A 27,609-nucleotide genomic window follows, 5' to 3' on the forward strand; every position below is an offset into this window, starting at 1 on the left:
ACCAGAGTAAGCACAGACCCCCAAGGTCTCAGTCCCACAAGACTGCCCTCTGCTTCAGACCCCAATCGCAAGTAGTTGGTACCCAGGTTACCCAGAACTGTCTGACTTGGATAGAATTCACGGGCTCCCACAATCCTCTCCTCAGGTTCAATAATTTGCTACAACAGCTCACAGAACCCAAGAAAACAGTTTACTTACTATTGCTGGTTTATTATGAAGAATATGTTAAAGCATACAGCCAGAGAGATACATCGGGGGTGCTCTGGTAGGGTCCTAAGTGAAGGAGCTTCTGCCCCATGGAGTTCGGGTGCACCACCCTCTGGCACATAGATGTGTTCACCAACCTGGAAGCTCCCTGAACCCCACACTTTGGGGGTTTTATGGAGGCTTCATCATGTAGCATGACTGATCATTAACTCAATCTCCAGCCCTTATTTAGAGAATGGGAGAGGTGGCTGAAAGCCCCAAGCTTCTATACATGGCTTGGTCTTTCTAGTGACCAGCCCCTTTCTAGGAGCCCACCAAGAATCATCTCATTAGAACAAAAAGAGTTTCCTATCTCCCAGGAGATTCCAAGGGACTTAGGAGTTCTGTGTCAGAAACAAGGGTCAAAGACCAAATATTAGCAGGAGCCAGAAGCAAAAAACATCTATATATAATTCACTGTTTCACAGGAGGGAATTCCCCCATGTGTAAGTATATGTTTTAAATCTTTGGAATTATTCAACTTATTCTGACCTTGCAGACTGCTTTTTGGGGTCTAGTTCCTTCCCTGGAAGCTTGCAGTCTTCTCAAAGTTTTGTTTCTTCCCTTTTCTCCTACCCTTCCTCATTGCACTTTGTGCACCTCTCTTAAGCTTCCAGGGATCTCCCCTGAGCTCTGGCTCCTTCAAGGGCTTCCTGGCTCCTCTAACCTCAAAATCTGCTTCTTCCGCTCATCACTTTTATGCCTTTGCTGAGCATGGGATCTGTTCCCAGGACTTCTTAGCTTCTGTACATTGTCAACTCCAGCTGTTCCCTTTGAGCTCTCAGACCTCTCCCCTGAGATCTGTCTCTTACTCCCAAGCTTCTGATCTAGACTCCCAAACTTTTTGTTTTTCCTCAGAATTTGTCACTTCCCTCAGCAGTCTGATTTCTGATGCCCAAGATCTCTTGGGCTTCCAAGCACCTCCTTTGTGCTTGAACTCCTCCCCTACTCTTGCAGACTGTCTCCTTGAGCTCTGTTCCCTTTCTCAAGGTATCCTCAAACTCTCTTGAGGTCCCAGGCACCTCCTTTAGCCCAATACACTAAAATGGGTGTAGCCAGAATCACATTTGAGCCTCACAATGAGCCTCATTTGCACATGATAAAACTGAGGCTTACAATAAACAATTGAAAATAAAAAATAAAAAGCTGAGGCTTAGGTGAAATCACTGGCTCAAGATTATATGTCAAATTGAAAGGCAGGGATTCAAATCCTGTTTGAATCTTATAACCCACATTCTCATTCACACACTTAACTCCCATTAAAATAGCTACCTATGATAGAGAGAGAGGGAAAGGGAGGGAGAGAGAACTGTATTCCAGGAATTCTGTTGTTTCACTAAGGTAGTTGTTACTATCACCATTATACTTTGAGGAAACCAAAAGCTAAGATTAAAGAGCCAATAAATGGCAGAAAAAGAACTGGAATGAGAGTTTTTCTGAATTCAAAGTTGGCATTCTTAATCATTATTTCACTATATTTCCCCATTATGTAGATGAGAACACTAAGGCTTAGAGATGTTCAGGAACTACAGATCAAAGTTTATGAAGGGGAAAAATTATGGGTCTTTTCTGCTTCCTCTCAGATTAATGCTAAATAAATAAAAGCCCAGCTGCACCAGACACTCTCCTCCTAGGAACTTTTGAGGGAAGAAATACTAACCAAAGAAAAAAGAGTTCCAGGACAGACTTTTCTATCAAAAGTTGATCAAATGCTGGCCCCTACCCTCCAAAGGATGTACCCACTGACAAAAAACAATCGGTCCTGTGAGGACAAAGATTATCTGTTTTCTCTGTCTACTTTCTATGGGGATCCTAGGCTGGGGAAGAAAGAGAAATCAAAATGTTTGTTACAAATGAGAAATGTCATTTTATTCAGTACAAGGTAGCAGGTTTCTGGAGCCAAATGAATACAAATACTTGTTTAGGCCCACCTTGAAGTGGGTACAGGAGGCTTAAAATCTATGGCCAGGCTTATTTCCCAGCAAGGTCCCAAAGTCCTAATGTTAGGCCAAATCATAGAGTTGGAGTAGAGATGTTGGGCAGCCTCTCAATAAGGTAAGGACTGACTTGTGGTAGGCTTTTCCAGGCAAGTTCTAGGAACCCATACTGGGCAATGCCCACAGGTTGGATAGTATGCACCTTGCTCTTCCCAGGCAGAGGTACAACATCATGGAACTTGAGAGGACCTGCAGGGGCACAAGAATGACCACAAAACAGGCCACAGAACAACCGTTCACCAAGTACCAGCTCCTTGGCTTTCAGGGCCTTTTTATAGATGGTCTCTTGAGGTTGGAGTGCCTCTCTCTGCAGCAACTGTAGTAGGAGCGTCTGGATTTGGGGGGACTTAAATTGGTACAGATCCATGAGTTGGTAAAACTGTTCCATCCAAGCAGTGCGGTCTTTTGCATATCGTTGCTGCAATGTCCGCAAAACATAGTAGAGTGCCACAAATGTCTCCCATTGAGGCAGCTTTTCCTTTTTCTTAGAGACGGGCTGTGCCTTCTTCAACTTGGGCAATGTGAGGGGCCTGTCTTTTCCCTTAAAAGCTCTGAGATCCTTCTGAAACATCAATGCTAGAGTTTGTTTGTCCACAGAGTCATGGGCACCTGTGAAAATCTCGTGCGCGATAGGATAAAAGTGTTGCATTTCCATCTCTTTGAGGGCATTGGATAACTGCTGTACCCGAGCACTCCTGTAAGGTTCTCCTAAAAGATGCCAGTTTATAGCCTTTGGGACTGGAATCCTCTTGGTGGTTGATGGGAATACTGGTGAAGGGATGGGCAGTGCTTCCTTCTCTGCCTTGTGAAATTTGGAGAGCTCTCCTTTCTCCCTCAAGACTTTCTGGAATATCAAGTCCAGGGATTTTATATCCACAGAGGGATAGACAGTTGTAGGAACATCCTTTCTGACTGGATAAAGGTTCAACATCTGCTTAACAGCAGAAGATAACTGTTGTGCCTGCTTCTTCCTGTAGGACTCATCTAAGAGAGGCCAACTGAGACGGTGTGGGGTTTGAGGCCTTGTGGCAGCCAATGGTAACACTGCTTCAACATCAGGGAATGGCTCTAGCCGGCTCCATTTTTCTTTTCTTCTAATTGGAGGGATCCCTTTTAAGTGCACTGGACTCAAAACATCCTTATAGGGTTGTGATATGTCTGCATGACTTACTTCTAGGTTCTTCCTGAAGTGTTTAGCAATGGCTTTAAGATTGTATAGATGCATCCATTTCAAGTATCCCTTTGAAGTGAAGTTTCTGAGGAGCTGGTGCAGTCTTTGGAAACTGTTCCTGGAAAGCTGCTCTCCCGCTTCCAGCCTTATTAAGGCATTGTTAATCCAGTCCTCATCTGAGAAGCTTGCTTCTGAGTAGCATGGCCTTTCAGCTGGTGCAGAAGTAAGGGATGGGGCTGAGGCTAGGGCTGGGCCTACGACCTGGCCCTCAGTTTTCCCCATTGGCAAATCCCAGGACTTCAAGAACCACTTCCACATGTCACCTTTGGGTCTATGTTCAGGTTTCTGTGGTTTCCTGATCATATCAGATAAATGGGACTCTGGCCTATGGAGCCCTTCTGGGATCTGGGCCTGTAAGCCTGTTCCCCTCCCTTGTAAAAACATACCCCTAGCTTTCTTCAAGAGCACATCCTCTTGTCTTCTCCAAGAACTTGTCTCAGGGTGTGCTCCAAGAAGTTGACTTTCCTGACCTTTCAAATCTAAATGATCCCCTAACACTTTCCTAGGCATTCTCTGTTTTTCCAGAGCTACTGGGAGTGGCATTTTGAAGGGGCTTTTCAGAACTGTTGGCCACATGACTTTATCCCTAAGTGTGGGATCTCTCTTTCCATCAAGCAATCTTTCTTTCTTAAAAGGCATTTTCCTTATAGTTGTACCTTTTCTTTTCTCAGCAAGAGACTCATCTTCTATTGTTAGCTTTGATAAGCTCACTTCCTCCTTGGAGAGCTCTGTTTTCAATACTCCCTCTTCTGGGAGTATCACCTCCATAAGTCTGCTCTCCCCATCCTTCTGTCTTTCCTCCTCCTTCTCCCTTTTCTCTATCTTCTCCATTTCCTCCTGGCTCAGGCTCTCCTCCTCCTCCTGGCTCAGGCTCTCTTCCTCCTCCTGGCTCAGGCTCTCCTCTTCCTCCTGGCTCAGGCTCTCCTCTTCCTCCTTGCTCAGGCTCTCCTCTTCCTCCTCATTCAAGCTCTCCTCCTCCTCACTCAAGCTCTCCTCCTCCTCCTCACTCAGGCTCTCCTCCTCCTCCTCACTCAGGCTCTCCTCCTCCTCCTCACTCAGGCTCTCCTCCTCCTCCTCACTCAGGCTCTCCTCCTCCTCATCCAGGCTCTCCTCCTCATGTGGGCCCTCTTTTTTCTTCTTACTCAGCCTCTCGTTCTCTTGAGTCAACCTCTTTCCCTTTCTCCTTCTTTGGGATGAACTTTGTTTTTTATACTTCTTAGCCAAATTCTCCTTCAATTTCTCTTCACTCAGGCTTACCTTCTTTTTCTTCTTCTTAATTACATATTTCCCTTTCTCCTTCCTGGGCAGAATCCCTTCCTTTTCTTCCTCAGTAATGCTCTCCTCCTCTTTCCCCTTCTTAGTTGGACTTTCCTTTATTTCCTTCCCAATAAAACTCTCAGATAAGCCTTCAAACAGAGTATCTCTGATATTCTCTAATAACCACTTCAGGGGAGTCTTTTTTAGTTTATTCTTCTCAATTCTCCTCAAAAGTTTCTTTAGCTGCTTTTTTCCTAACATATTTTGTTCCTGGACTTCCTTTAATATACTCTCTACCTGGACTCTATCTAATAATATCTTTCCCTGGACCTTCTGTAGTAACTTTCGGTTCTCCTTCAAGCTCTCTCCATCAGTCAGTGTTCTCTCTTTGGTGGCCAGCCTATCATCTTCTACTTTTCCCTCTTCCTGACCCAGCTCCTTCTCTTCTTTCATTATTTCCCCCTGTTCCTTAAAAAATTCCCACTTCTGGCCATCCATTTCACTCGTCCCTGTCATGAATGATCTCTCTTCCTCACATATTTCTGTTTCTTCTGGTAGCACTATACTCATTTTTCTAATTGTTTTAGCCAGGATCCTGAACAGGTTACTCTCTTTCTTCCTTATATCTTTTAAACTGGAACTAGCCTCTTTGTCTTCAGAACGAATCCCTTTCTCCATATCCAGTTTCCTCACTGCCTGTATTCTCTCCTCTTTGGTTCTTTTCCTTTTTTTCTTGGCAACACCCATCTCCTTGATCCTAATGTCATAGGCCAATTCCCTCTCTTCCTGGGACAATTCCTCTTCTTCCACAACTTCTTTCTCTTCCTCAGTTTTTTTCTTTCTCTTAGTTATGCCAATCCCCTTTCTGGCTACTGCTTTTTTTCTCTTAGCAATATGCCTCTTCTCCTTGGCCAATTCACTGTCTTTCTGGGTCAGTCTTTTCTTCAATGCTTTTTCCTCATTTTTCTGGGACTTTTTCTCCACTTCACCAGCGTGTTCCTCCCTTTCTACAAAAATTTTCTCTTTTACCCAAGCCCGTTGTTTTTTTTTATCGCTCTCGTTCTCCTCTTTCTGACCCCATATTCTCTCTTCTTGGGCCTGTATCTGCTCTTGTAGGGCTAGTTGCTCTTTTTTGTGGGTCTGTTGTTCTTTTTTGTCAGTGGCTTTCCTGTCTTTCCCAACCCATTTCTCCTCTTTCTTAGCTTGTTTTTCCCCCACCATGGCCCGTTTCTCTTTTTGAGGGAACACTTTCTCAATTTCTTCTATCTTTTTCTCTTCTCCTGGGACCAGTTTCATCTTTTCTCTGGCCCATTGTTTTTTATCCTCAGCATGTTTCTCCACTTTTTGAGCCAATTTTTCCTCTTTCTGATCCCATCTCTTTTCTTCCCGGGCCTGTTTCTTTTCTTCTTGTGACCATTTCTTCATCCCCCCAGCTTTTTCCTCCTCTCCTGAGTCTGCTTTCTTTTTTTCCCAGGCCCAATGCCTCTTCTTCTCAGCCGTTTTCTCCTCTTTCTGGGCCCTTCTCTCCTTTTCCCCCTGCTTTTCCTCTTCCCCTAGGCCCAGTTTCTTTCTTTCCCAGGATAATTGTCTGTCCTTGGCTTTTTTCTCCTCTTTCTTAGCCTGCCTCTCTTTCTGGTCTTCTTTCTCCTGTTTCCCAACTTGTTTTTCATTTTCTTGGATTTGTTTCTTTTTATAGGCTTCTTTTTTCTTTTTTAACCATTTATTCTTCTCTGTGGTCAATTTAATTTCTTGATCTGCCAAGCTGCCCCTTTCTGATGCCTGTTTTTCTTCTTCCCCAGACAGTCCCTCCTTTTCACTAGACAAATGTTCCTCTTCCTGGGCTAATTCCCCCCTTTTCTGGGCCTCTTCTTCAACATGTTTCTCTATACCTTGAATGTGTTTCTTCTTTTTGTGGGACTTTTTCTTCCTACCTTTAACTTGTTTCTTTAAGTCCAGAATTAGTTCCTCTTCTTCCTCACTTGGCTCTTCCTCACTGAACTCCTTCTCTTCCTCACAGGGCTCCTCCTCTTCCTCACTCAGCTCCTCGTCTTCCTCACCCAGCTCTTCCTCTTCCTGGGACAATTTCCTCTCCCCCCAGACAGGCAACACCTCTTCCTGGGGCCACATGTCTTCTTCATGGGCCATCATAATCTTCTCCCAGTCCCACTTACTCCTTTTCAGGGCTGCCCTCCCCTCTTTCTGGGTCACTCTCTTTCTTTCCCCTAGTCGTTTTTTCCCTTTTCCAGTATCTTTCTTTTCTCCTAAAACTAACTTCTGCTCTTCCTTGGTTAATGTCTTTTGTGGATAAGCCAGTAGTTTTTCCTCCCAAGCTATTTTTTCTTTCTGATGAGTCAGTTTCTTCATATCCTGGATCAGTTTCTCCTTACCCTGAATTAATTTCTTCTCTGGCTTACTCAGTTTCCTTTCTTCCTCAGCTATTTTCCCATCTTGCCTGGCCAGTCCCCGTGCTTCTTTTTTTAATTTCCTTTTCTGTAAGGCTAGTTTATCTAAGAAAGCAACTTTCTTTTTCTTGACTTGAGAAAATGCTTTGTCCTTCTCTAATGCTTCTTTTCCCCTTTGTCTTCCCAACTCTGTAATTTCTTCCTCGACAATCTCTTTATCCACCTTTTCTGTTATAGTGGATGGTTCTTCTACCACTCTTTCCTCCAATTCTGAGGAGTCCTTTAAAAGGGGGCAGATCTTTTGGAATAGATCCCAACTGGGCTCTTGGGGAGCAAGAATCACCCGAGCCAAGTCCACCAATTCTTGACCCAGATCCCTTAACATTCCTGGATGGGAACTTGCTATCCTTGAGGTGGCAAGATAGCAAATATCATTCCGCCAAGACCTGGTGTCTGATTCACCCGTGTGTCCAGGGGCACCAGCCAAACCTTGGTCACCCTTTCCAAGTTTCTTCCTTGTATCTTTTTCTTGTTCAGCAATCTGCATGACTTTTTCTTTGGGCTCTTCTGCAGTCGTCTTTGAAATATCCTTCAAATTTTCTTTCTGTTTCAACTTCGCAGCTACTTTTTCATGGCTTTTTTCCACTGCCCTTTCCCAGAGTCTTTTCATGAGTTCTTGTCTTTCCAGCTTAGGGAATATCTCTCCATAATCTTTCATGTCATGTTGATCTATGGCTCTCATAATCTGTGTGGCTTCCACTGCCTCTGTGACTGCCATGTGGCCTCTTCCTTCTTCTGTGGCTTCCATAGCTTCTGTAGCTTCTGTCATGACCTCCTTTGATTCAGCAACCTCTTCAGATTTGGCTGGGCTGAAAGTACTTAGTGGCAGCTCTGGCTCTAAGGCAACATCCTCAGTGTCAATTAGCTCTGATTTCTTGGCCTCTCTCTGTTCACCTTCATCCTCTGAAGGCACCAACATAGGGCTAAATTTTACAAGCTCTGTCTCTCTCTTCCTTCTGGAAACTCTCAGGTCCTTTTTAACTGCAGAGATATTGAGGAAAATATTTAAGAAAAAACAGAGGCCCTGAGTGGTATCCTTTGTAATATACAGTTCAATGAACTTCCATAAGAAGTACAGAGGCAAAGAGGACTGAGGCTTTATGGCACAGAAATGCTTGTCATTTTATCCCAGCTTCCATATCCTGAAGAAATAAGACCTTGCTATTTGTTGTGGTATATGTGTTTCCTTCCCAGGAAGGTTACTTTCTATGGAAAAGAATCTCTACGTAATTATGTTCCCACTGATATAATTTCAGTTATCTTTTTTTAATGTTTATTTATTTTTGAAAGAGAGAGGAGGACAGAGGATCTGAAGTGGGCACCGTGCTGACAGCAGAGAGCCCTACGCAGGGCTCGAACGAGATCATGACCTGAGCTGAAGTCAGATGCTCAACCGACTGAACCACCCAGGTATCCCCATTATAGATATCTTGGCCTTACTGACCCTGTCCTTTGGTGTCCTAAGGTGGGCCCCAAATATGCCCCATTTATTACCCCATACATACTAAGACTTTCTCTCTTTTCTTGAACATACGTCATTCTTTTCTTTCGTTTGGTGATCTCTTCAGGTATGAATGTTCGTTTGACAAAGGTCTCAGGTTCACCATCCATTGATATGTCTAAAGAAAAAGGAGGTTGTTGGTCTCTGTGTGACAAGGTCAGGTTTTCATTTAGCTGCTGTTCCACCCGTGTAAACAGGCACTGCATGTCGTTAGCTTGGATCCCCAGCAGCTGGTCCAGAGAGGTTTCTCCAATAAGTTCCCGCCTATAAAAGTCAAGAGGAAAAAAGGATGATACCAAGCCAGTGATAAAACTAGATTTGAAGAAGGAGGAGGAAGAGGAGGAAAGGAAGAAAGGAAGACAGGGAGAAGGAGGAGGAGGAGGAGAAGAAGAAATTACAATTGAAGAGGCAGAGATAAAGTGGCCATTTAGGACAGAGTAGTCTGAAGTAAAGGGTTGGTAAAGAAGAAAGAATCAGGGGCGCCTGGGTGGCGCAGTCGGTTAAGCGTCCGACTTCAGCCAGGTCACGATCTCGCGGTCCGTGAGTTCGAGCCCCGCGTCAGGCTCTGGGCTGATGGCTCAGAGCCTGGAGCCTGTTTCCGATTCTGTGTCTCCCTCTCTCTCTGCCCCTCCCCCGTTCATGCTCTGTCTCTCTCTGTCCCAAAAAAAATAAATAAAAAAATGTTGAAAAAAAAATTAAAAAAAAAAAAAAAAAGAAGAAAGAATCAAAGATAGCAAAGAATCAAGTCATCAGGGAGATAAAAGATATTTTTTTGGTTGGAAGGTTTGTAGACTTGAGTCTCGAGGAATCTTAAGGATCAGAAGAAGGGTAAGCATTGGGGAGAAAAGCAAAGAGAAACAAAGAACATAGTGGGAGGAAAAGAATAGAAAGGGTTATAGAAAAGGAGAATAAGCAACCAGATTCTGGAGGTTAGGAGCTAGAAAAAACAGAAGGGGGAAAGCCACTACACAACTTACTGCATTTTTTGGAGGGTTTCTTGTTCCTTCAGCAGGCCTACCAGCATGCTCTTACTTTGGATGCCTGTGACTCTTATCATAAGGTACAAAGCCTTAGCCCGCACATTTTCATCACTGTCCATCAATCCCAGACTCAGTGGAACAGCAAAGAGATGGCTCATGATGCCAAGCATATCTAGCCCCTCCCAGGCTAGCTCACGGATGCATGGGTTGGGATGGAGTGTATCTTCCAGCAGGCGACAGGCAGTCTCAGAGCACAACCTTGGAGATACTTGGTAAGTGGCAAAAATTTGTGCCAGGGCACTAATATATGTCGCGTACTGGTCTATAGAACAGTAAACTGTGAGGCTGAGGATTGCCTCAATTAAATTATTTAGAATTCCTTCATCAAGTTTTCTTCCTGCCCAATTTCGGTTTATCAAGCTTGTTAGAACATCATAGAATGTTCGTTTCCACCACTTGGATTTATCCCTCTCTCTCCTCATTGAGATGTTCTCTTCTGATAGAGGCATAGGTGACAGTGTCTGGCGTCTGATGGGTTCAGTCATGTCCCAGTCTGTATCTCGGTAGGATGGGTACAGGTCATGGCGTAAGAAGACTGGGGTACCGTCAGGCCAAAGGCAGGCACGGATAACTGAGTTGGGGATGTAGCCATCAGGAGCAAAGGGCCATTGCCGCCCTTTACCAAAGAAGCCATGCAGTTTATGATAGGGGTTCAACCCATTCCAGCCAGCCAGCCGTAGTTGAGCAGGAACCACATGTGGGGGATGATTATGCTTGGGGTCAGGAATAGAAAAAACAATATCCTTATCCTCCAAAAAATGTAATTTGGGTTCCACTTGAATCAGAGAAGGCATACGTCTCTCTTCCTCTACAACATGGGGCACAGTATTGTCAAAGGCAATGACCCGTTTGTTAACAAGGGCCTCTAGCCCCTGTAATTCCTGCAGCCCTTGTCCAAGATAGACAAATTTGGGTACAAGTACTATTTCAAAAGAAAAGAAGAAGCTAGGCAGAAAGAGTTTAGGGTCTTCTTGTATTTCATCTGCATTATTTAGGATAGCTAGATGAATCAGCCGAGCAGGAGGGAGCAATTTTAAGCATGATACCAGGTAAAGACTCTGGTTGAAAGTCAAAAGCAGGTCACCCCGATTATTGGCAAAGCAGAGTGGACCAAAATGCAGTGCTGAATCCAACTCAGTTATGAGTCTACCATGGAAGTCCCAGATCCGGACTGAGCCATCAATGCCCCCTGTGACAAAAAGTTTCAGGGAGGAGCAGACATCAAATGAAGTGATGGCACACCGGTGCAGGCATTTTGTCTCTTCAAACATAGAGCTTTGTTTTGATTCTGCAGATTGCAGAAAATCTTGATAGTGCCAGAGACGCCAGCAGTGGTTGTCAGTGATGGCACCCACAGAACCCGGCAGCAGTATCACGTGTTGCAGGGGGCAACTACAGAGAATTTTGCTTATGGACTGCAGGATTACCTTGTTCTTCCACAGCAAAGCTTCTGTCAGGTATACAGTATTATCCATGCCATAGGAACAGAGCAAGGAGTTTTCCTGGGGACCTTCCAGGGTAGACAGGGCCAAAACTGCCCCAGAATGAACAGTCTTTTCTATTCGGGCATAGCTATAGTGGGAGAGGATTCTCACAATGCCACTGTCATGCCCACAGAACATCAGTCCTACTAGGCCCATACCCAAACGGGACTGTGCATAGGCCAGGCAACTTACTCTGTCCCTAGAGTTTACTGAAGTGCATACCATATACTTGGCTGTGCAAGGCGAGCGCGTTGCATCAAACACCAGCACCTCTGAGCTGCCTGTTGCCACAAAGAGCTCCTCATTGTCTGGGTCATAGGCCCAAGCCACAGCCTTATCCATGACAAGCAGAGGCCAGGTGAGAACCAGGAGATCTCCTGTCACTGGAGACAGGAAGCGCAACAAACCATCCTTAGTGGCACACAGGATCCGAGTCCAATTTCGGCCACAGCAGACCCGGTGCACCTGCTCAGGAGCAGAACCACAGACATTGAAGAGGCTATAAAAATAAGGCAGGTGGTGCAGTGAGAAAGCGTGGGTAGTCTGGCAGAAAAAAGTGGTGTTATCAATAAATTGCAGTTGCCGCAGACCCTCACCAATATCCAGCTGCCGCAGCAAGTTCCCAACGGCAAGGTTCCATTCCCTTACTGTGCCTTCTCGGCCTGCTGTCAGTAAGGTGTGGATCTCTGGCCGGCTGTGAACACATATAACTGATGAGGAATGGGCCTGGAAGCTGTGGAGGAAGTTACCCTGGTCTAGACCCCAAGCATGGATCTCTCCATCCTTGTTTCCAGCATAGAAATATCCCTGAGAGACACAAGTGAAGGAGCAGGTGATGGAAGAGCCACTGCCTATGGGAGTGAACTTTCTTACCTCTTTCAGCTGGCCCTGACCCTGGTGGGTGAAGACCCTTACCTTATTCTCACAAAGGGCCAGGAGAGACCCCTTGGGGCCATTCAGGGAAAAGCCCTGTACAAGCTCATGACCAGACATGGGCATTGTTTGTGCCATCTGGAGGTCCCTGCCATTTGGTAAGATAAGCCAGGTAACCACAGCCCCCAAGGTACCAGACAGCAGCACCTCCGTTTCTGGGTCATAGCAGAGGCAGCTGATGAAGAAACGACAGGGCACTGTGCCCAGGGATATGAATGCTCGATGGTGATCTCCAAAGAGCCACAGGTGCATGTCACCACAGTAAGCAACTAACATGTGGTAGGAACCTGTGTGGACCATTGCTTCAATGGGCGGTACTTGATCCATCACACAAAACATCATCTTCTCCATTGTTCCTTCTGCTTCTGTATCTTTCTTTTGTATCCAAAGTACTGCCTAGAAGAGGATGAAAGATGAAAGTTGGACCATGGAGGCAGATGATCTCCCAAGAGTAAGGGGTAGGAAGGGTTGAATGTTTAGATCGCTGTTCCCTCTTGTAAGACTAAGGAAAGACCAAAGAACTTAACTTTGGGAGTTTCCTAATACTAGGATTTGGGTATGGGATAGAAACATGATTCTTAAGGCTCTTTCCTTGGCCTTCAGTCTGCTTTCTAAGGAATATGAATTCTCTGGAGCTGAAACTAGAGGTGAAAAAGATCACTGCATCCAGGTCAGATTGAGAAACGGAGATAGATGTTAAAATGAGCTAACTCAGAATCCCCCTCATCATTCTGAGATGAGGACAGTTGAGGTATGATGAATCTAAAGTGGATTAAGAAGGAGGAAAAAAAAGGGAGGTAGCTTTACCTGTATTTGGTTTGAATCTGGTTCCACCCAGTTTAAGGAGACGAAATAGTTGATGTTGATGGAGTAGAAGCAGATGAAAGGCTTAGTCTGGGGATGGTGAGGCTCCTGGTACAGAGTCTCCGGCCAGTCACTCAGTACAATCACCTCATTCTTTGGTTTCTCAGCAGACTGAGAAAGAAGAGTGGCCTGTTAAAAGGCCTAAGTCGCCACTCACTCATTCATTTAATAAATATTTATTGAGGATTAGCGGACATTTGTTGTTTTTTCATTAACCAACATTTATTTACCCTACCACTGGAAAGCACTATTTGGGGGAGTCATCCCTCCCTCACCCTCACCCACGTCTTAAAGTACCTCCCAGCCTTTCTCAACCAAGTTTCCGTAAGAAGTAAGCCCTAATGTCCTAAAGTATCCATTCTACATGAGGCATTAATTTCTCCCCTATGCATCTAGAATGTTACTAGTTATGTATCATCCTTAAGAGAAATGAGAAAATAGCCCCTCAAGTCTGTTTTCCATGGTTCAGGTGAGGAACACTTGAGAAAGGGTGGTATGTTCTAGGACACACACTGGGGATATGATGCTGAGCGAGAGAGACATGGCCTTAGCTTTCAAAAGATAAGAGTCTAGTGGGGGAAACAGGCATTACATAAACAATTAACAAATGTCTGTACAAAACAAATAAGTACTTCCAAAGAAAGGAATACAATCCTATATGAGTAAGACAAAACAATCCAACCTTGGCAAATACTCTACCTCAGTTGGAACAACTCTTCAAAGTCCCTGCTTATACCCAAAGGACCACTCCTGTCAGCGTCACACTCATGATACACTGCCTATGGGAAACTCGTACTTCACAGACTTAGAATGCCCATGGCATGCCCGTGGGCATCAGAGCTAGACACTTTGGCATGTCCCTCTTTCACTATTCCAATATGCATCCAAGGAAAACGTGTGCTATTCACAACATGGAGTGCTTCAGCTCTAACATTCTGTATTCTGACCCCGTAGGGTGTGTGTGTGTGTGTGTGTGTGTGTGTGTGTGTGGTGGATTAAGGATGATATATGTCTTTCAACATGTTCACAGTAGGACATGTCCAACATACACTATCTTCCAGTAACAGAGTTTATATCTAGGACATAAGTTTATAACTAGGACATAAGGATATGAACTCCTTGTAGGGATCAGCCAAAACCGAGGCTCCCTTTCTCAGCTGAGGTCCCTTTCTCAGCAGTATAGCTTGTGCTATACTGCCTCTTGAACACTACTCCATGAATCTAACTCCCCAAGTTTCTCTGCATCCACAAAGGACCTGAGATTATACTGAGGAAACTTAGAATCTCTTTATATTTGTCATATTCAGATCTTTGTGTGTTCTGGGAGAATACAGAACACAATGCTGGAGACAGCTTCCACTGCCATTGCTGGTTCAGTGACAGCAGCAGAGTTGAGAGAAAGGATGCTGGTATCTGAGCTCTCAATCTCCCATCCCTCTTCATTGAATCAGAAGGCTAATTTACAAACCCCTTACTCCATTAATTACCATTCCTCTCCTCCTTTTATGTACAAATGATTCACTTACTGACTCAACAGTATAAAGGGTTTTCTCAGGAAGACTCTAAAAGACTATCTTAAACCCAAGTAATGTATCTGTGCCTAGAAGTACTGTTGCGTACTGTGTATCAATCCCCCTCCTTCTATCCCAGTAAAACTCAGCTCTTGTTTAGGGTGATCATGGCCCCAGAAATTCTGGCAATACAGAGTGGCAACTGTAGCACTCTAAGGCTGGCACAGCTCTGTACTTTCTGACCTTCTCTCTTCTACCTACTTGCAATTTAAAGCTGATACCTGGAAGTACAGGAACTGTCCTGCAACCTTAAGATGATAAGCTAAAATATTAAGGATAGCGAAAAGAAAGAAAAAGAACATGGGTCCTTGACATGTAAAGACAAAGGTATCTCCTGCTTGTTTAATCCATGTGAACTCACTTTTTGGTTTTGTTTTGTTTTGTTTTGTTTCCAGCATAATGTGTTTTAATTGTTATCATCTTAGTTTAGAGGGAGGAATTGTTTAGGGGTATGGAAGGGCTCCTCCCAAGGAGGAGCTCACATGCTGCCCAGGAACAGGCTGCCCTGGCAGGGATAATTAGTCCAAGCCCACCAGGTGCTGATCTCCCACACACGTCACCTTTAGATCCTTCAGCATATTATTTATGAAGAGTTTCAAGTCCTTCCACTCAGGAATAAGTCTGGGTGACGGTGCCATCTTTGTGACATTCCAGCACTTTACAGACATCATGGCTCACAGAACCTGTGGGACGTAAACATGACTTAATCACATCTGATGTGAGACTGGAAATTGAGGGAACTGAGAGAAGGAAGAGCAACAGGGAAAGTGAGAGAAGGGGAGAAGCAAAAGCATTAGGAATAGAAGAACCTCTCTTATTTCAGAAAGATTGGAGTGACAATGAACTACTGACACTTGCAGCAATGTGGATGAATCTCAAAAACATTGGTGAGGGGAAGCCAGACACAAAAGAACGGGTACTACATGATTCCATTTAGATGAAATTCTAGCAAAGAGTAATCTGACCTATAGGGACAGAGCAGATCAGTGGTTACCTGGGTCTGAGAGACTGGGAGATTCCTGAGAAAGGGTAATAGGGGACTTTTTGTAGAAGTGAATGGAATCTTCTATATCTTGGTGGTTATATGAGTACACAAATTTGTCACAAGTCATCGAAACATACACTCAAAATGGGCCCACTTTATTAGATGTAAATTATACCTAATAAAATTGATTTTTAAAAGAGGATAGGAGTGGAGTGGGAGTTTTAGGAAGTCTAGAAATGGAAAAAAATGTGGCAAAAGAAAGCTGTCAGGTGAGCTTAGGGGAATCAGTTGCAGCACAGTTGAAAGAATACATGAGCCTGGCTTTGCAACCCTTCCTTTCTAAAAAAAATTTTTTTTTAATGTTTATTTATTTTTGAGAGAGAGACAGAGCGTGAGAGGGGAAGGGGCAGAGAGAGGGGGAGACACAGAATCCGAAGCAGGCTCCAGGCTCTGAGCAGGCAGCACAGAGCCAGATGCAGGGCTTGAACCCACAAACTGTGAGATCATGAGCTGAAGTCAGATGCTTAACCACTTAACCGACTAAGCCACCCAGGCGCCCCCGCCCTTTCTTTTTTTATTATGATTTTATTTTTTAAAGTACTCTCTGCACCCAGCATGGGGCTTGAATTCGCAACCTTGAGATGAAGAGTTGCATGCTCCATGGACGCGAGCCAGCCAGGAGCCCCACCTTCCTTAATTCTCTTCATTGTGATGCTCATTGATGTATATACAGTTTTTAGACTTAATTATATCTATCCTACTTTACTACTGAAGCCTTCATGTATATAAGTCACTCACATGTTCAACAAATGTTTATTTGATGTTCATTATATGCCAGGCCTCTCAACCTAGAGCTGGAGATAAAGCGAGGAACAAGAATGATTATCTGCCCGCCTGGAGTTTACTATCTAATATGGAAGGCAGATACTCAACAAGTTAAAATAGATGTCAGGTTCTGGCCAGATGCCAGACTAAAATAACCTGAAAGTCTCCCACTTAAACGAACTTCTAGAAGTTGTGGATAACAAGAGGCTGAATTCCAGGAGCCAGCAATGAAGAGGGGAGAAAAAAGCAAGTAAGTGCAAAGCTGCCTCTGTGATAGTTCTGAGGAGGTATAGTTATCAGAACCCCAAAATGACTGTAATGGCTAGAATGGCTAGGGTAGTGTTGCCCTGACAAAGAGAGGACATAGGACTTGGGCTCATAGGAGATAGGGAGCCAGAACTGAGACCCCTTCATTACCTTGCAAACAGACACTTCCATGGACAGAGCTGGCTTATGACCCACTCTCTGAAAGCTTACACACCTTTAAACTTTTTTCCAACCATGAGTCCGGAACCTACATACCTCCAAATTCCAGGGGATACCCATCAAGTTCTCCGAAGTGATTCTCTGACATATACCTCACTTGGACTGACAAGGAAGAGGAGCGAGGGGGGGAAGAAGAAATACCACAAAGCACACCAACCATTCTCTCTAAAGAAATCATGTAAAATCTAGACCTGAAAGGGCAATAAGCTAAGGGTCATAAAAATCTCCTTTACAATCTTAGCATGTTCTGTATGACTTATCTGACATCTATTGCTCTCTAATGAAATTCCCAGAACACTGAGAGTCACATTTAATAACCTGTTATATGTGTATATTAAAAATGCTAAGGAAGAGGGGTGCCTGGCTGGCTCAATCAGTACAGCATGTGACTCTTGATTTCAGGGTTGTGATTTGAAGCCCCGTGTTAGGTGTAGAGCTTATTTTTTAAAAATGCTAAGGGGGCACCTGGCTGGCTCGGTTAAGTGTCTGACTTCGGCTCAGGTTATGATCCCATGTTTTGTGAGTTCGAGCCCCACATTGGGCTGTCTGCTGTTAGCGCAGAGTCTACTTCCGATCCCCTGTCCCCCTCTCTCTCTGCCCCTCCCTGCTTGCACACACACACTCTCTCTCTCTCAAAAATAAACATTTTTTTAAAAAATGCTAAGGAAGAGAGCTTTCCTCTACTTGCTAGAAGGGATGCTGCTGGATTCATGAATTGCTTAATAGAGTCAATTAGATCTTAAAATTTAAAAAAGTACTAAGAAAACTACCAAAAAGAAAGAAACAAATAGAATGTAAGATTGAACCAGTTGAGGAAGGGGATATGAAATAAAAGAAATACATATCAATCCAATGAAAGAAATATACGATGAAACATCACAAGGAAAAAAGAGGTATGACAAATAGAAACAGAGTAATAGAAACAAGTCAAAATATGTCATTATAGAATAAATACAGACTAAGCTCATTTGAAGACAAATTTTCAGATTAGATTTTTTTTTTAATGAATAAAGTATAGTTGCATGCTTTTAATAAGGGATGAATCTAAAATGTAAAAACATAGAGGGGTGCCTAGGTGGCTCAGTGAGTTAAGTGTCCAACTTCAGCTCAGGTCATGATCTCACAATTCATGGGTTAGAGCCCTGCATCGGGTTCTGTGCTGACAGCTCAGAGCCCAGAGCCTGCTTTGAATTCTGTTGTCACCTTCTCTCCCTGCCCCTCCCCCACTTGCGCTCTATCTCTCTCTGTCTCTCAAAAATGAATAAACGCTAAAAATAAAATAAAATAAAATAAAATAAAATGTAAAAACATAGAAACATTAAAGTATCATTATTACCACGGCCTTCTGTTCTGAAAGCATCTAAAATCAATAAAGAGAATCAAAGATCTTTGCAAACTCAACTTCAGCAAGACCAAGAGATAAGTATAATCTGTAAATAATAAATTACTTATAAAGGCTGAGAAAAACAGCTGAAATCAGTGGCAATTATGACAAAAGAATTGGAAATAAGAAATTATGGAGACAAATTTGAGATGGAGGGAATGATAATTATGGTAATTTGTTATAGCAGCAATAGAGAAATCAGGCACTAACATTTTTTTGGGAAAATTTATGCACCAAATACTTTCTGTGTATTGTCTCATTTAATACCAACAACCTTCTGAAGTAGGAGCTAGCTATATTCCCACTCTGCAAAAGCAGTTAATTAGTCTACCTATAGCCAGACAGCTAGTAAGAGACAAAGCCAGGATTCCAACCCAGAATGCGTGACTACAGAAGGCACACCTTGAACTACTGAGCTACACAACCTTCCTAGAGTCAATGGAGCTCACAGAACTTATATTAAGGGTGTCCAAGGTGAAACAGTATCTCATCAGCTGAGCTCAAATGTGAGCCTCATTTGTCTAGTTTCATAACTGCTAATTCGCAAACAATCAACAAATACTTGTTGAGATTCTACTTTGTAACATTTTGCTTTATAGTATTTTGCTACCAACTGGGGATCCTAAGTTCAAAAGTAGACACGGTCTTCAAGGAACTTCAGATTGTTAAAACTGGATAATTGCTGTAATGGAGCACCTAAAGGTGGATGAGGCACCACAGAAGGAAATGCTGGCACCTAGCACAGAAATAGCATGAGGAGGTTGCCAGGCAGATAAGGCTTACTCAGACATTCCAGGAGGAGAGGATGGCACAAACACTTAAATGTATGATTTGTGCCGGAAACTACATAGGAGTTAAATATTCTTACAGCACAATGTTCAATAAGGCGATAGAAGAAAAATGGCTAGACAGTTAGGAGTTACTATTAAATGTCATACTAAGGAGTTCAATTTTCATATTGAAACACTGAAAAACAGGGGCGCCTGGGTGGCTCAGTCAGTCAAATGACCAACTTCAGCTCAGGAAGGTCATGATCTCACAGTTTGTGAGTTCGAGCTCCACATCGGGCCCTCTGCTGTCAGCACAGATCCCGCTTTGGATCTTCTGTTCCCGCCCCCCCACCCCCACCCCGCTGTCCCTCCCCTGCTCATGCTCGCTCTCTCTCAAAAATAAACATTTTTTAAAAATTAAAAAAAAAAAAAACAACACTGAAAAACAGTGTTAGCAGGGGAGGGATGTCAGATTAACCTTTCAGAATATGTACTTGTCCAGCCTGGAGCTGGACTGGGAATCAGTCAAGACAACCTGCCAGGAGGCTACTGTGATAGTGGAGATTAAATATAATTAAATATTCTGAGGGAGAGCAGTGGGAAAGGAAAAGCAAATGACAATAACAATATAATATATTTAGGATAAAAATATTTGGGGGGTAGGATTTATAGATATTGCAGATTATTTGGGTATGGAGAGTCAGGAAAAGAGAAATCTAGAACGGTTCCTGGGTTTCTGGGTTAGGCTTTGAATAAAATTTGATATATTCAAATGGGCTAAAGAAGAGTAGGAGTGGGTTGTTCCATTGGAGGAGGTTCCTTTGGAGGAACAATGATCAGTTTGATTTTGGATTTGTTGAGGTGGTTATAGAATATCTGAATGAAGACAACTAAAATGAATGGGTCTGGAGATTGGGTAAAAGGTCTGGGTTGGAAACAAATCTACGAAATGACCAGTCTGTAGGGATTGCTGAAGCTGGGGATCTGGAGCAGCTTGCTCACAGGGGGCTATGCTGCATGAGAAGGAGACTTGATAAGCAGACAATTAAGGGGGCACACACTGAGAAGGAACAACTATAAAGAGGTAAGACGTTCTTCCAGAAACCTGAGGAGGAGAGTTTCATGAAGGTAGGTCACCTGTAACAGAGAGGCCAAGTGAGACGAAGAGTGGATTTGGCAAACGGCACCGGTGTCCATTAAGGGAACAATATCAGCAGAGCAGTTATTCCTGAAGTCAGCCTGGAAGGAGCTGAGGAATCAGTGAAAAGAACCTTAGAAAAGCTTCAGGATGAAGGGAAGAGAGGGGTAAGAGGAGAAAGCTAGAGAGAAGGAGAGGGATAGAAAAGTTATGTGGGAAAAAAAATTTTTTTAACTCCAGATTTTTCATTAAGCTCAACAGACATCAAATTATTCTGTCAAATTGCTATAAAAGTTCCTAACTGCTTATTCTGAATTTCTGCACTTAACTTGCTGAGGACCAGGGCAAACAGCTCCCAAGCTGGCCCCAGAGTGCTTGGGAGGATCACGGTGGCGACTCCTATCTCTAGCTGAACATTTCCAAGCATTTTTCTTCCATCTAGCAACAGTCAACTACCTCACTTTAATTTCTACCACAAGAAAGGTTAAACCCTCCAGAATCCTAGATACAATTCTCAAGGACATTCATGGGAAAACCAAAAGATTGGCCCCTGGAGGGAAGGTTTTTTTTTTTTGTTTGTTTTTGTTTTTTTTAATGAGATCATTGAACGTGTTTAAATGTCAGGAGGAAGAAACCATGAAGGAGAGTGAAAATACAAAAAAGAGAGAGCAGGCTGCTACACCAAGCTAATGTGATGAGAGATGAGGGTTAGATTGCACAAGCTCAAAGACTCTCTAAAACCTCCTCTGGTAATTTAGGACTAGGAGCTCTGGGAAAATGGAAAATGCCTGACACTTCTGCCCAAAACCTGAGCTAACACTCCTTTCCACCAGGTTTGCAGTGAGAGGCATTTCACTTTAACCAGTCTTGGCCTCAGAAAGGAATGCTCTTCTCTTTTTCCCTACTAAAGCCTTTATTTTTTTAATTTTTAATTGAATTTTTTTAATGTTTATTCATTTTTGAGAGAGAGAGAGAGATAGAACACGAGCAGGGGAAGGGCAGAGAGAAAGGGAGACACAGAATCCAAAGCAGGCTCCAGGCTCCAGCCTAATAGCACAGAGCCTGACACAGGGCTCAAACTTAAGAACCCTGAGATCATTACCTGAGCTGAAGTCAGTCGCTTAACCAACTGAGGCACCCAGGCGCCCCTCTACTAAAGCCTTTTTTTTTAATGTTTATTTTTGAGAGACAGAGAGGCAGAGCACAAGCGGGGCAGGGGCAGAGAGAGAGGGAGATGCAGAATCTGAAGCAGGCTCCAGGCTCTGAGCTGTCAGCACAGAGCCCAACTTGAGGCTTGAACTCACGAACTGAAGATCAAGACCTGAGCCAAAGTCAGATGCTTAACTGACTGCGCCACCCAGGTGCCCCAGGCCTTTAAAAAAATTTTTTTAATGTTTATTTTTGAGAGACACACAAAGCGTGAGTGGGGAGAGGGGAGAGAGAGACGGAAACACAGAATCCGAAGCAGGCTTCAGGCTCTGAGCTGTTAGCACAGAGCCCCAGGCAGGGCTCGAATCCACGAACCTTGAGACCAAGACCTGAGCCGAAGTCAGATGCTCAAACGACTGAGCCACCCAGGCACCCCAGGCCATGCCTTTAAAAAATAAAGTAAAATAATGAAATTCAAAAGGTTTTATAAGGAAGAAGTGCAACAGAACTTCAGGGTGCTATTACTATGAGAAGTGAAGGAGCCATGCTGAGACTGAGGTATAGGACAGACAAAAAAGCAAAACTTCGCAAATAGACTTACGTTTACAATCCTAGATTCTGCCACTTCGATGTTTCCTCTTGCCCTTTAGACTTCTCCCAAAGTCTTATCTCACCTACAGCCACATGTCTTAATGAGCTCAGTGGGACCGCTGCCACTCAATATACATTCTCCAAGTTGGGAAAAACCTATAACTCACATCGTACAAAATCACAGGCTTCCGGATTCCCTCTTCATTCCCTCCTAGTTCACACACCTTTATCTTCCACAGAAGATAACATGCCCCTATTCTAGAAGAGACAGACTCTCATCACAGTTTTCCACGGAAAGAGTGACACTAGCTCCAACATCATAATGGTTCAGACTCCCTCAATACCCCCCCCACCCCCACCCCCCCCACACGTCTAGTGATACAGCACTAACATTACTAAGAACCTGAAAATCCCCATATGAATGTGCTAAGTGCCAGGACGTAGGAGGAATCTGGCCCTTTGTTATAGTGGAGTAGGGTCACTACAGTGCATTGGGATGGAGAGGGCTTAAAAACTGACCTTGTATGACAGAGTGGCATTCGGTCATATTACATCAGATTACAAGACACACTACTGTGTTGGGGTGGGGGAGGGTACAGTGGGAGGAGCTTGGCCTGTTTACACCTGCCAGGAACTGCTTGAAGGGACTGTTGCTGCATCGTCTCCCATAATGCCTTAAACCAGGGCTGTCAAATAAAATAGTTAAATTTGAATTTGATTCCCAGTTAAACTTGAATTTCAGGTAAACAATATTTGGGACATACTTATGCTTTAAAAAAGTATCAGTGTTTTAACTGAAATTCAGACTGGATGTTCCGCATTTTTATGCGCTGAATGTAGCAGCCCTCCTTAAAAGCACTATTATACACATCTGCAGCCACACAGCTAGATCGTGGTAGGGCCACACACTCCAGGCATGCCCTTGGCTGCTATGCCAGTCACCGGACATGCGGGCATGCGCGCGTGAGGCTCTGGCCTTTATGACAGAGGCCCTGCATCAGCGGCCTGCGTGTGCAGCTGGCTCTGTGTGCTGATAAAGGGTGTCCCTGTGCCCTGTACGAGGGGAGCGCCGGGGCCGCATCATGCCCAGAGAAGCCGCAAAGCAAAACCTGTTAATAAAAAGCAACAGTGATAGGAAACAGAGCAGTCAGTACCTAAATATTTCTCTGGCTTCTTTCTGCACCACCTCTCACAGAGGCAAGTAGGTGGGCAGGGCGGCCACTGAAAGGCAAACCTGAAAGAGATCACCTGGGCCGCCCCGCCTCCCTCCTTCTCCTTTGCCTTCGGTTTAGACGCCTTGACGAAACCGATGTCTGAGCGGGTTGGTCTAGAGCGTGCACGCTGCCTGAGCGGCAGCAATCGCTCCCTTCGGCGCTTTCCTCCGTGAAATCCTCCGCGCGGGCCGCACCGCCGCCTTGCTTGGGCTGGTAAAAGCCACTACCAAATTTTGGCGGGAAAGCACGCGAGACCCATCCGCTACGCGTGCGTGCGGGCGGGCACACGGGTGGAGCTAGGGCGCGCGCGGGATTCAGATGCGCATGCGCGCGCTGGCGCGAGATGGCGCCATCCCAGATGGCTCTGCACGGGACCCCACTTCCTACCCCGGGAGCGCGCGCAGCTCGCTCCGCCTCCTCCGTGGCGTTCCGCCGCTGCCTTCCTTGGTCGCGCACGCGCTCGGTTCCTTTTTTCGAAGGACTCGCGGCTCCTGTGCAGTTCCGAGCTGGACCCTGGAAGGGAGGGACTGAGAGAACAGCGTGAAAGGGTGGCCCGGCGGGAAAAGTGCGGCACCTGCTTTGAGGCGGGAGACTTCGTCCCTCCGGGCAGGGGGATGGAAAGGCACTCAGCGGCCAGCGGCTTCCACCCCCGGTTTGGGCCGCGGAGGCGGAACTTCATTTTCCTACGTCCCTCGTGAGATGCTCCGTAAGCCGTACCTTTATCCATCTCTGCCAGGCACGCGAGGGCTACCGACTAGATTTTCCAGGGTGCTGTCGTGTCCTGCAGACTGCAGTTGCCAGCGTGATCCCTCCAAGTTACGGGAGTTTCGCCTTTGCCTTCAACTGCCCCTTTTCTAGAAAAACTGGAGTATATTATAGATATTTCCTGTTTCCAATTTCTTTTCTCTTGTTCTCTCTTGAACCCACTTCAATCAGACTTTTTTGCAGCTATCACTCAACTAAAACTGCTCTGGTCAAAGCATTACCAGTGATCTTCATTTTGCTAAATCTAATGGTTGACTTTCAGCTCTTACTCGACTTATTAGCAGCACTTGACAGAGTCGATCTTTATTTACTACTTCCTTGATAGACTCTCTTAGTTTCTGTAACCTACATTCTTGCTTTTTCTCCTACCCAGTAGTCAGTCCAGCCATCTCTGTTTCCTATCCTGACCTTTCCCTGACCTCTTCATGTTAGAGTTCTTCAGGCTACCGTCCTTGGTCCTCTTCCTTATTCACACTCACTTCCTTGGTCATTTTATCCAGCCTTGTGGCTTCAAGTATCATCTGTCTATCATCTATATACTGCCAGATTTACAGTTCCAGTCTGGACCTGTCTCCTGAACTCTAGACTCCTATATCCAGTTGCCTACTAGACCACTTCACTTCAGTGTCTGATAGGCATCACAATCTCAATTTGTCCAAAACTGAACTAATGAATTTCTAATCTTCTTCCCAGTATCAGCTTCTAACTAACTTGATGGTGCTTCCAGCTTTCCACCTGGTCAAGCGAAAAACCTTGGAATCATCTTTGACCCTTTTCTTTCACATTTATATCCAATCTTATCAGCAAATCCTGATGGCTTTACATCTAGACAGATCCAGATGTGTTCAATATTTCTCACTTCTTTGGCTTCTCTCTGGTTCAAACCCACTATCCTCTAGACCCTCTGAATTATTGTAGTAACCTCCTCAGTTATCTTCCTGCTTCTTCCTGCCCCCATCCTCTGACTCTATTACCACAATTTATTCTCCATCAGAGTGTTTTTTTTTTTTTTAATGTAAGTTAGATTGTATCAATCCTCTGCTCAGAACCCACCTATGGTTCCCATCTCATGCAGGGTAAAAGCCAAAGGCCTTAAATGGCCCAAAAGCCATTATAAGATACCAGGGAAATCTGTATGGTACCCTAGAACTAAGAGAGAGTACCCAAACAAGGACAAACTTGGAAGGATGGTCCCTCTTCCACGACGGGGGTTCAGACCTTATTGGAGAAAGTATATAGTTCAGCTCACTGAGTAGCAAAGAATTTTGCTGGTTTTCCCAGGATGGAGCTGGTCTACAATATCTGGGCAGATAGAAACCAACCCTCTGGAGTGCAGACAGTCCACAGATGGTCAACAGCCAGTGGCATGGGTGTGCAGAGGAAGCAGAGGCTTGCTGGGAACCGTCTAAGCTGCAGGCCAACAGCACAGAATGCGATCCACAGGTTGGGGCCCTGGTTTTCCCATTAGTGCAGGAAGACCAGACCAAGGCTGCAAGGTCACTGAGAGACGGCATGTTCTTGGTGGCTGGCAGTGGCAGGGCTCCTTTGGATATCCTCACTTCTATACTGCTGACACGTTATTCAGTAGCTGGTAATGGCAAGAGAGCCCCATCCTCCAGTGTTCTTCCAGAGACCTCCACTGAGAAAGCTTAATGTTATGCTCAATGCAAAGGAGAGATGCTTAAAGAACTCTATCCATAGGACAGAGCATATATTGAAGGGTAAATTTGAAGTTGAGAGGCAATCCATTGACAGCATTGTCTCTAACATGGCAAGTACTTTAGCATGTGCTCAGGTCCCTTTGGTCTTCTCCCATCCTTGCCCCCTCCATTCATGTTGATATTGTCCAATGGATGTTCTCTTTGTTTTATTTGACCTAGCCTTTTAATGCAATAATAATAAGAAACAATGAACAATTATCAAAATATTTGGTGACTCCTTTCTTTCCATTTCTCTTGCACAAGTTGGGGAAAGGGACAGAGGGAGAGAGAAAGAATCTCAGGCAGGCTCCATGCTCACCACAGATCCCTATGTGGGTCTTGATCCCACGACTCTGGGATCATGACCTGAGCAGAAATCAAGGGTCAGACACTCAATCAACTGAGCCACCCAGGTGCCCCCTGAAGTTATTTTTTTTATAAAGTCTTCATTGATCGCCAATTTGGCTATAAACGTGGGTATAAATTTATTTCCCTTCAATATTTTATTCCACAGTCTTCTTGCATCCAAGAGTTACTACAAAGAAAGCTAATGTCAACCTGAGCCTTGTTCCTTTGAAGATAATCTAATCTTGGCAGAGTTTGCTTTGATTTTCTTAAAATGCACTATGCGTCTAGATTTGTGTTTTTATTCTATTTCACAATCTTTTTTAATTTTTTTACTTCTTGGAAATTATAATTCTCTCTTCAAGTATTTGTCACCATTTTTATCTCTTGGAATTCTTATTGTCTGGCTGTGGGCACTTTTATTTCTGTCCTCTATGTCTAAATGGCCTTTATTTTATATTTTTTCTTTGTACGTTTCTGGCTGTCTTCTGGGAGAGCTTCTCAAACTGATCTTTCAACTTACTAATTTCTGTGCTGTATCTATCCTACTTTCTCATCTATTTTGTTCTTTATTTCAGTTATTACATTTTTAATACCTAAAACTGCCACCAAGTGGCAGGGGGTGTAGGATATTCAGAAGCACTAACTGGTAGGCTAGGCTACTACAACTGATAAAAAATGGAATGTGTAGAATGTCTAGTGGTTTCTAAATCTGGCTGTTCGTTGAAGCCCTATTGTGAGCTCTTAAGAAACAAACAAAGAAAACTCCCGCACTCGCAGACCTAACCTCCAGAACTCCTGCACCGCCAGAGGAACCACTGCCTTTGTCCATAGGTCAGGAATGGCGGGAATTGGAAGGATCAGCGGTTGGAAGGGATGTGGGGAGAGTGCAAACCAGAGGGGAATGGCAAGGCACTTCCTCAGTTTATATTATTCTGTGTTTTATATTGCAGATCTCTTCCCTGATTTGCTTATCTTGATTCTTGAAAATTCTGTGTTCACATAGTTCTGCTCCAGATGGTGTGTTTTTCCATCATGTTGTCTCCCTCTTAAGGAATTTGTGCTCCTCAGGTTTGTGTCTACTTTGGCCTGGGAGCTCATGTTCTCTTGGGGCAATCAACCTCCCTACCTATTAACATGTACTGAGAAAGGACTGAAAACTAGGGAATGTTGTTGGCAGTTCTGGCGAGTTTGAGGACAGGAGAGGAAAGAGACCTAGAGTGGAGTGCCACAGGCCCCAAATAGCCAGTACTGATTATCCCCATTTGTTGATATTGCACTAGGAGACTTCTCCGATTAGTGTGTCACCTTCAAACCCTCAGGGAGAATCTAGAAAATTTCTAGATTTTTTAAGCATACATTTAAGTCATTTAATCCTCACAAGATGACTAACTGTCCATCAAAATTCATGTTTCTCCTCCCATAGTAGAGAACTGAGGTGAGGAAGGGACTGCCTAGCTAAGGCTGCTCAGCCACTTGCGTTTTAGTGAGACTATTAACCATTCCTGCCAATGGAATATAAACAGAAATGGTAAGTGTTGCATCAAGGCCAACAGATTTGTTTTCTTCACCTCCTCTTTCCTGCATGCAGAGGACTCCCAAAGCCCTAGCAAGTGGTAGAACCACAAGATGGAAGAAATCAGGGTCCCCGAATGATGGATGGAGTATGTA

At 44.3% G+C, this 27,609-nt stretch overlaps 1 protein-coding gene across 1 annotated transcript; it reads right to left on the bottom strand.

Annotated features, from left to right (window-relative positions):
* Positions 1–2,122: 2,122 nt before the first annotated feature.
* LOC125152568 (WD repeat-containing protein 87-like) lies at positions 2,123–22,170 on the bottom strand. Its single transcript, XM_047834648.1, has 8 exons — positions 21,925–22,170; positions 15,147–15,269; positions 12,959–13,126; positions 9,672–12,547; positions 8,699–8,958; positions 6,385–8,174; positions 5,029–6,096; positions 2,123–4,542 (listed from the first exon to the last, which is right to left on the bottom strand). Exons 2-8 carry the CDS (start codon positions 15,255–15,257, stop codon positions 2,260–2,262), a joined length of 8,556 nt encoding a protein of 2,851 aa, XP_047690604.1. The 5' UTR covers positions 15,258–15,269; positions 21,925–22,170; the 3' UTR covers positions 2,123–2,259.
* Between the last annotated feature and the right edge of the window lie 5,439 nt (positions 22,171–27,609).

Source organism: Prionailurus viverrinus, chromosome E2 (assembly GCF_022837055.1).
Source record: "Prionailurus viverrinus isolate Anna chromosome E2, UM_Priviv_1.0, whole genome shotgun sequence".
In the NCBI taxonomy this organism is placed as follows: domain Eukaryota; kingdom Metazoa; phylum Chordata; class Mammalia; order Carnivora; family Felidae; genus Prionailurus; species Prionailurus viverrinus.

Bases quoted from the DNA above. Each gene is read 5' to 3' on its own strand.
- LOC125152568 (XM_047834648.1), bottom strand. From the start codon at position 15,257: ATGATGTCTGTAAAGTGCTGGAATGTCACAAAGATGGCACCGTCACCC. The intron at 13,127-15,146 runs GTGACGTGTGTG...CTTCTTTCTCAG, and splicing joins ATATGCTGAAGGATCTAAAG to TCTGCTGAGAAACCAAAGAA. The intron at 12,548-12,958 runs GTAAAGCTACCT...ATCCTCTTCTAG, and splicing joins CAGATTCAAACCAAATACAG to GCAGTACTTTGGATACAAAA.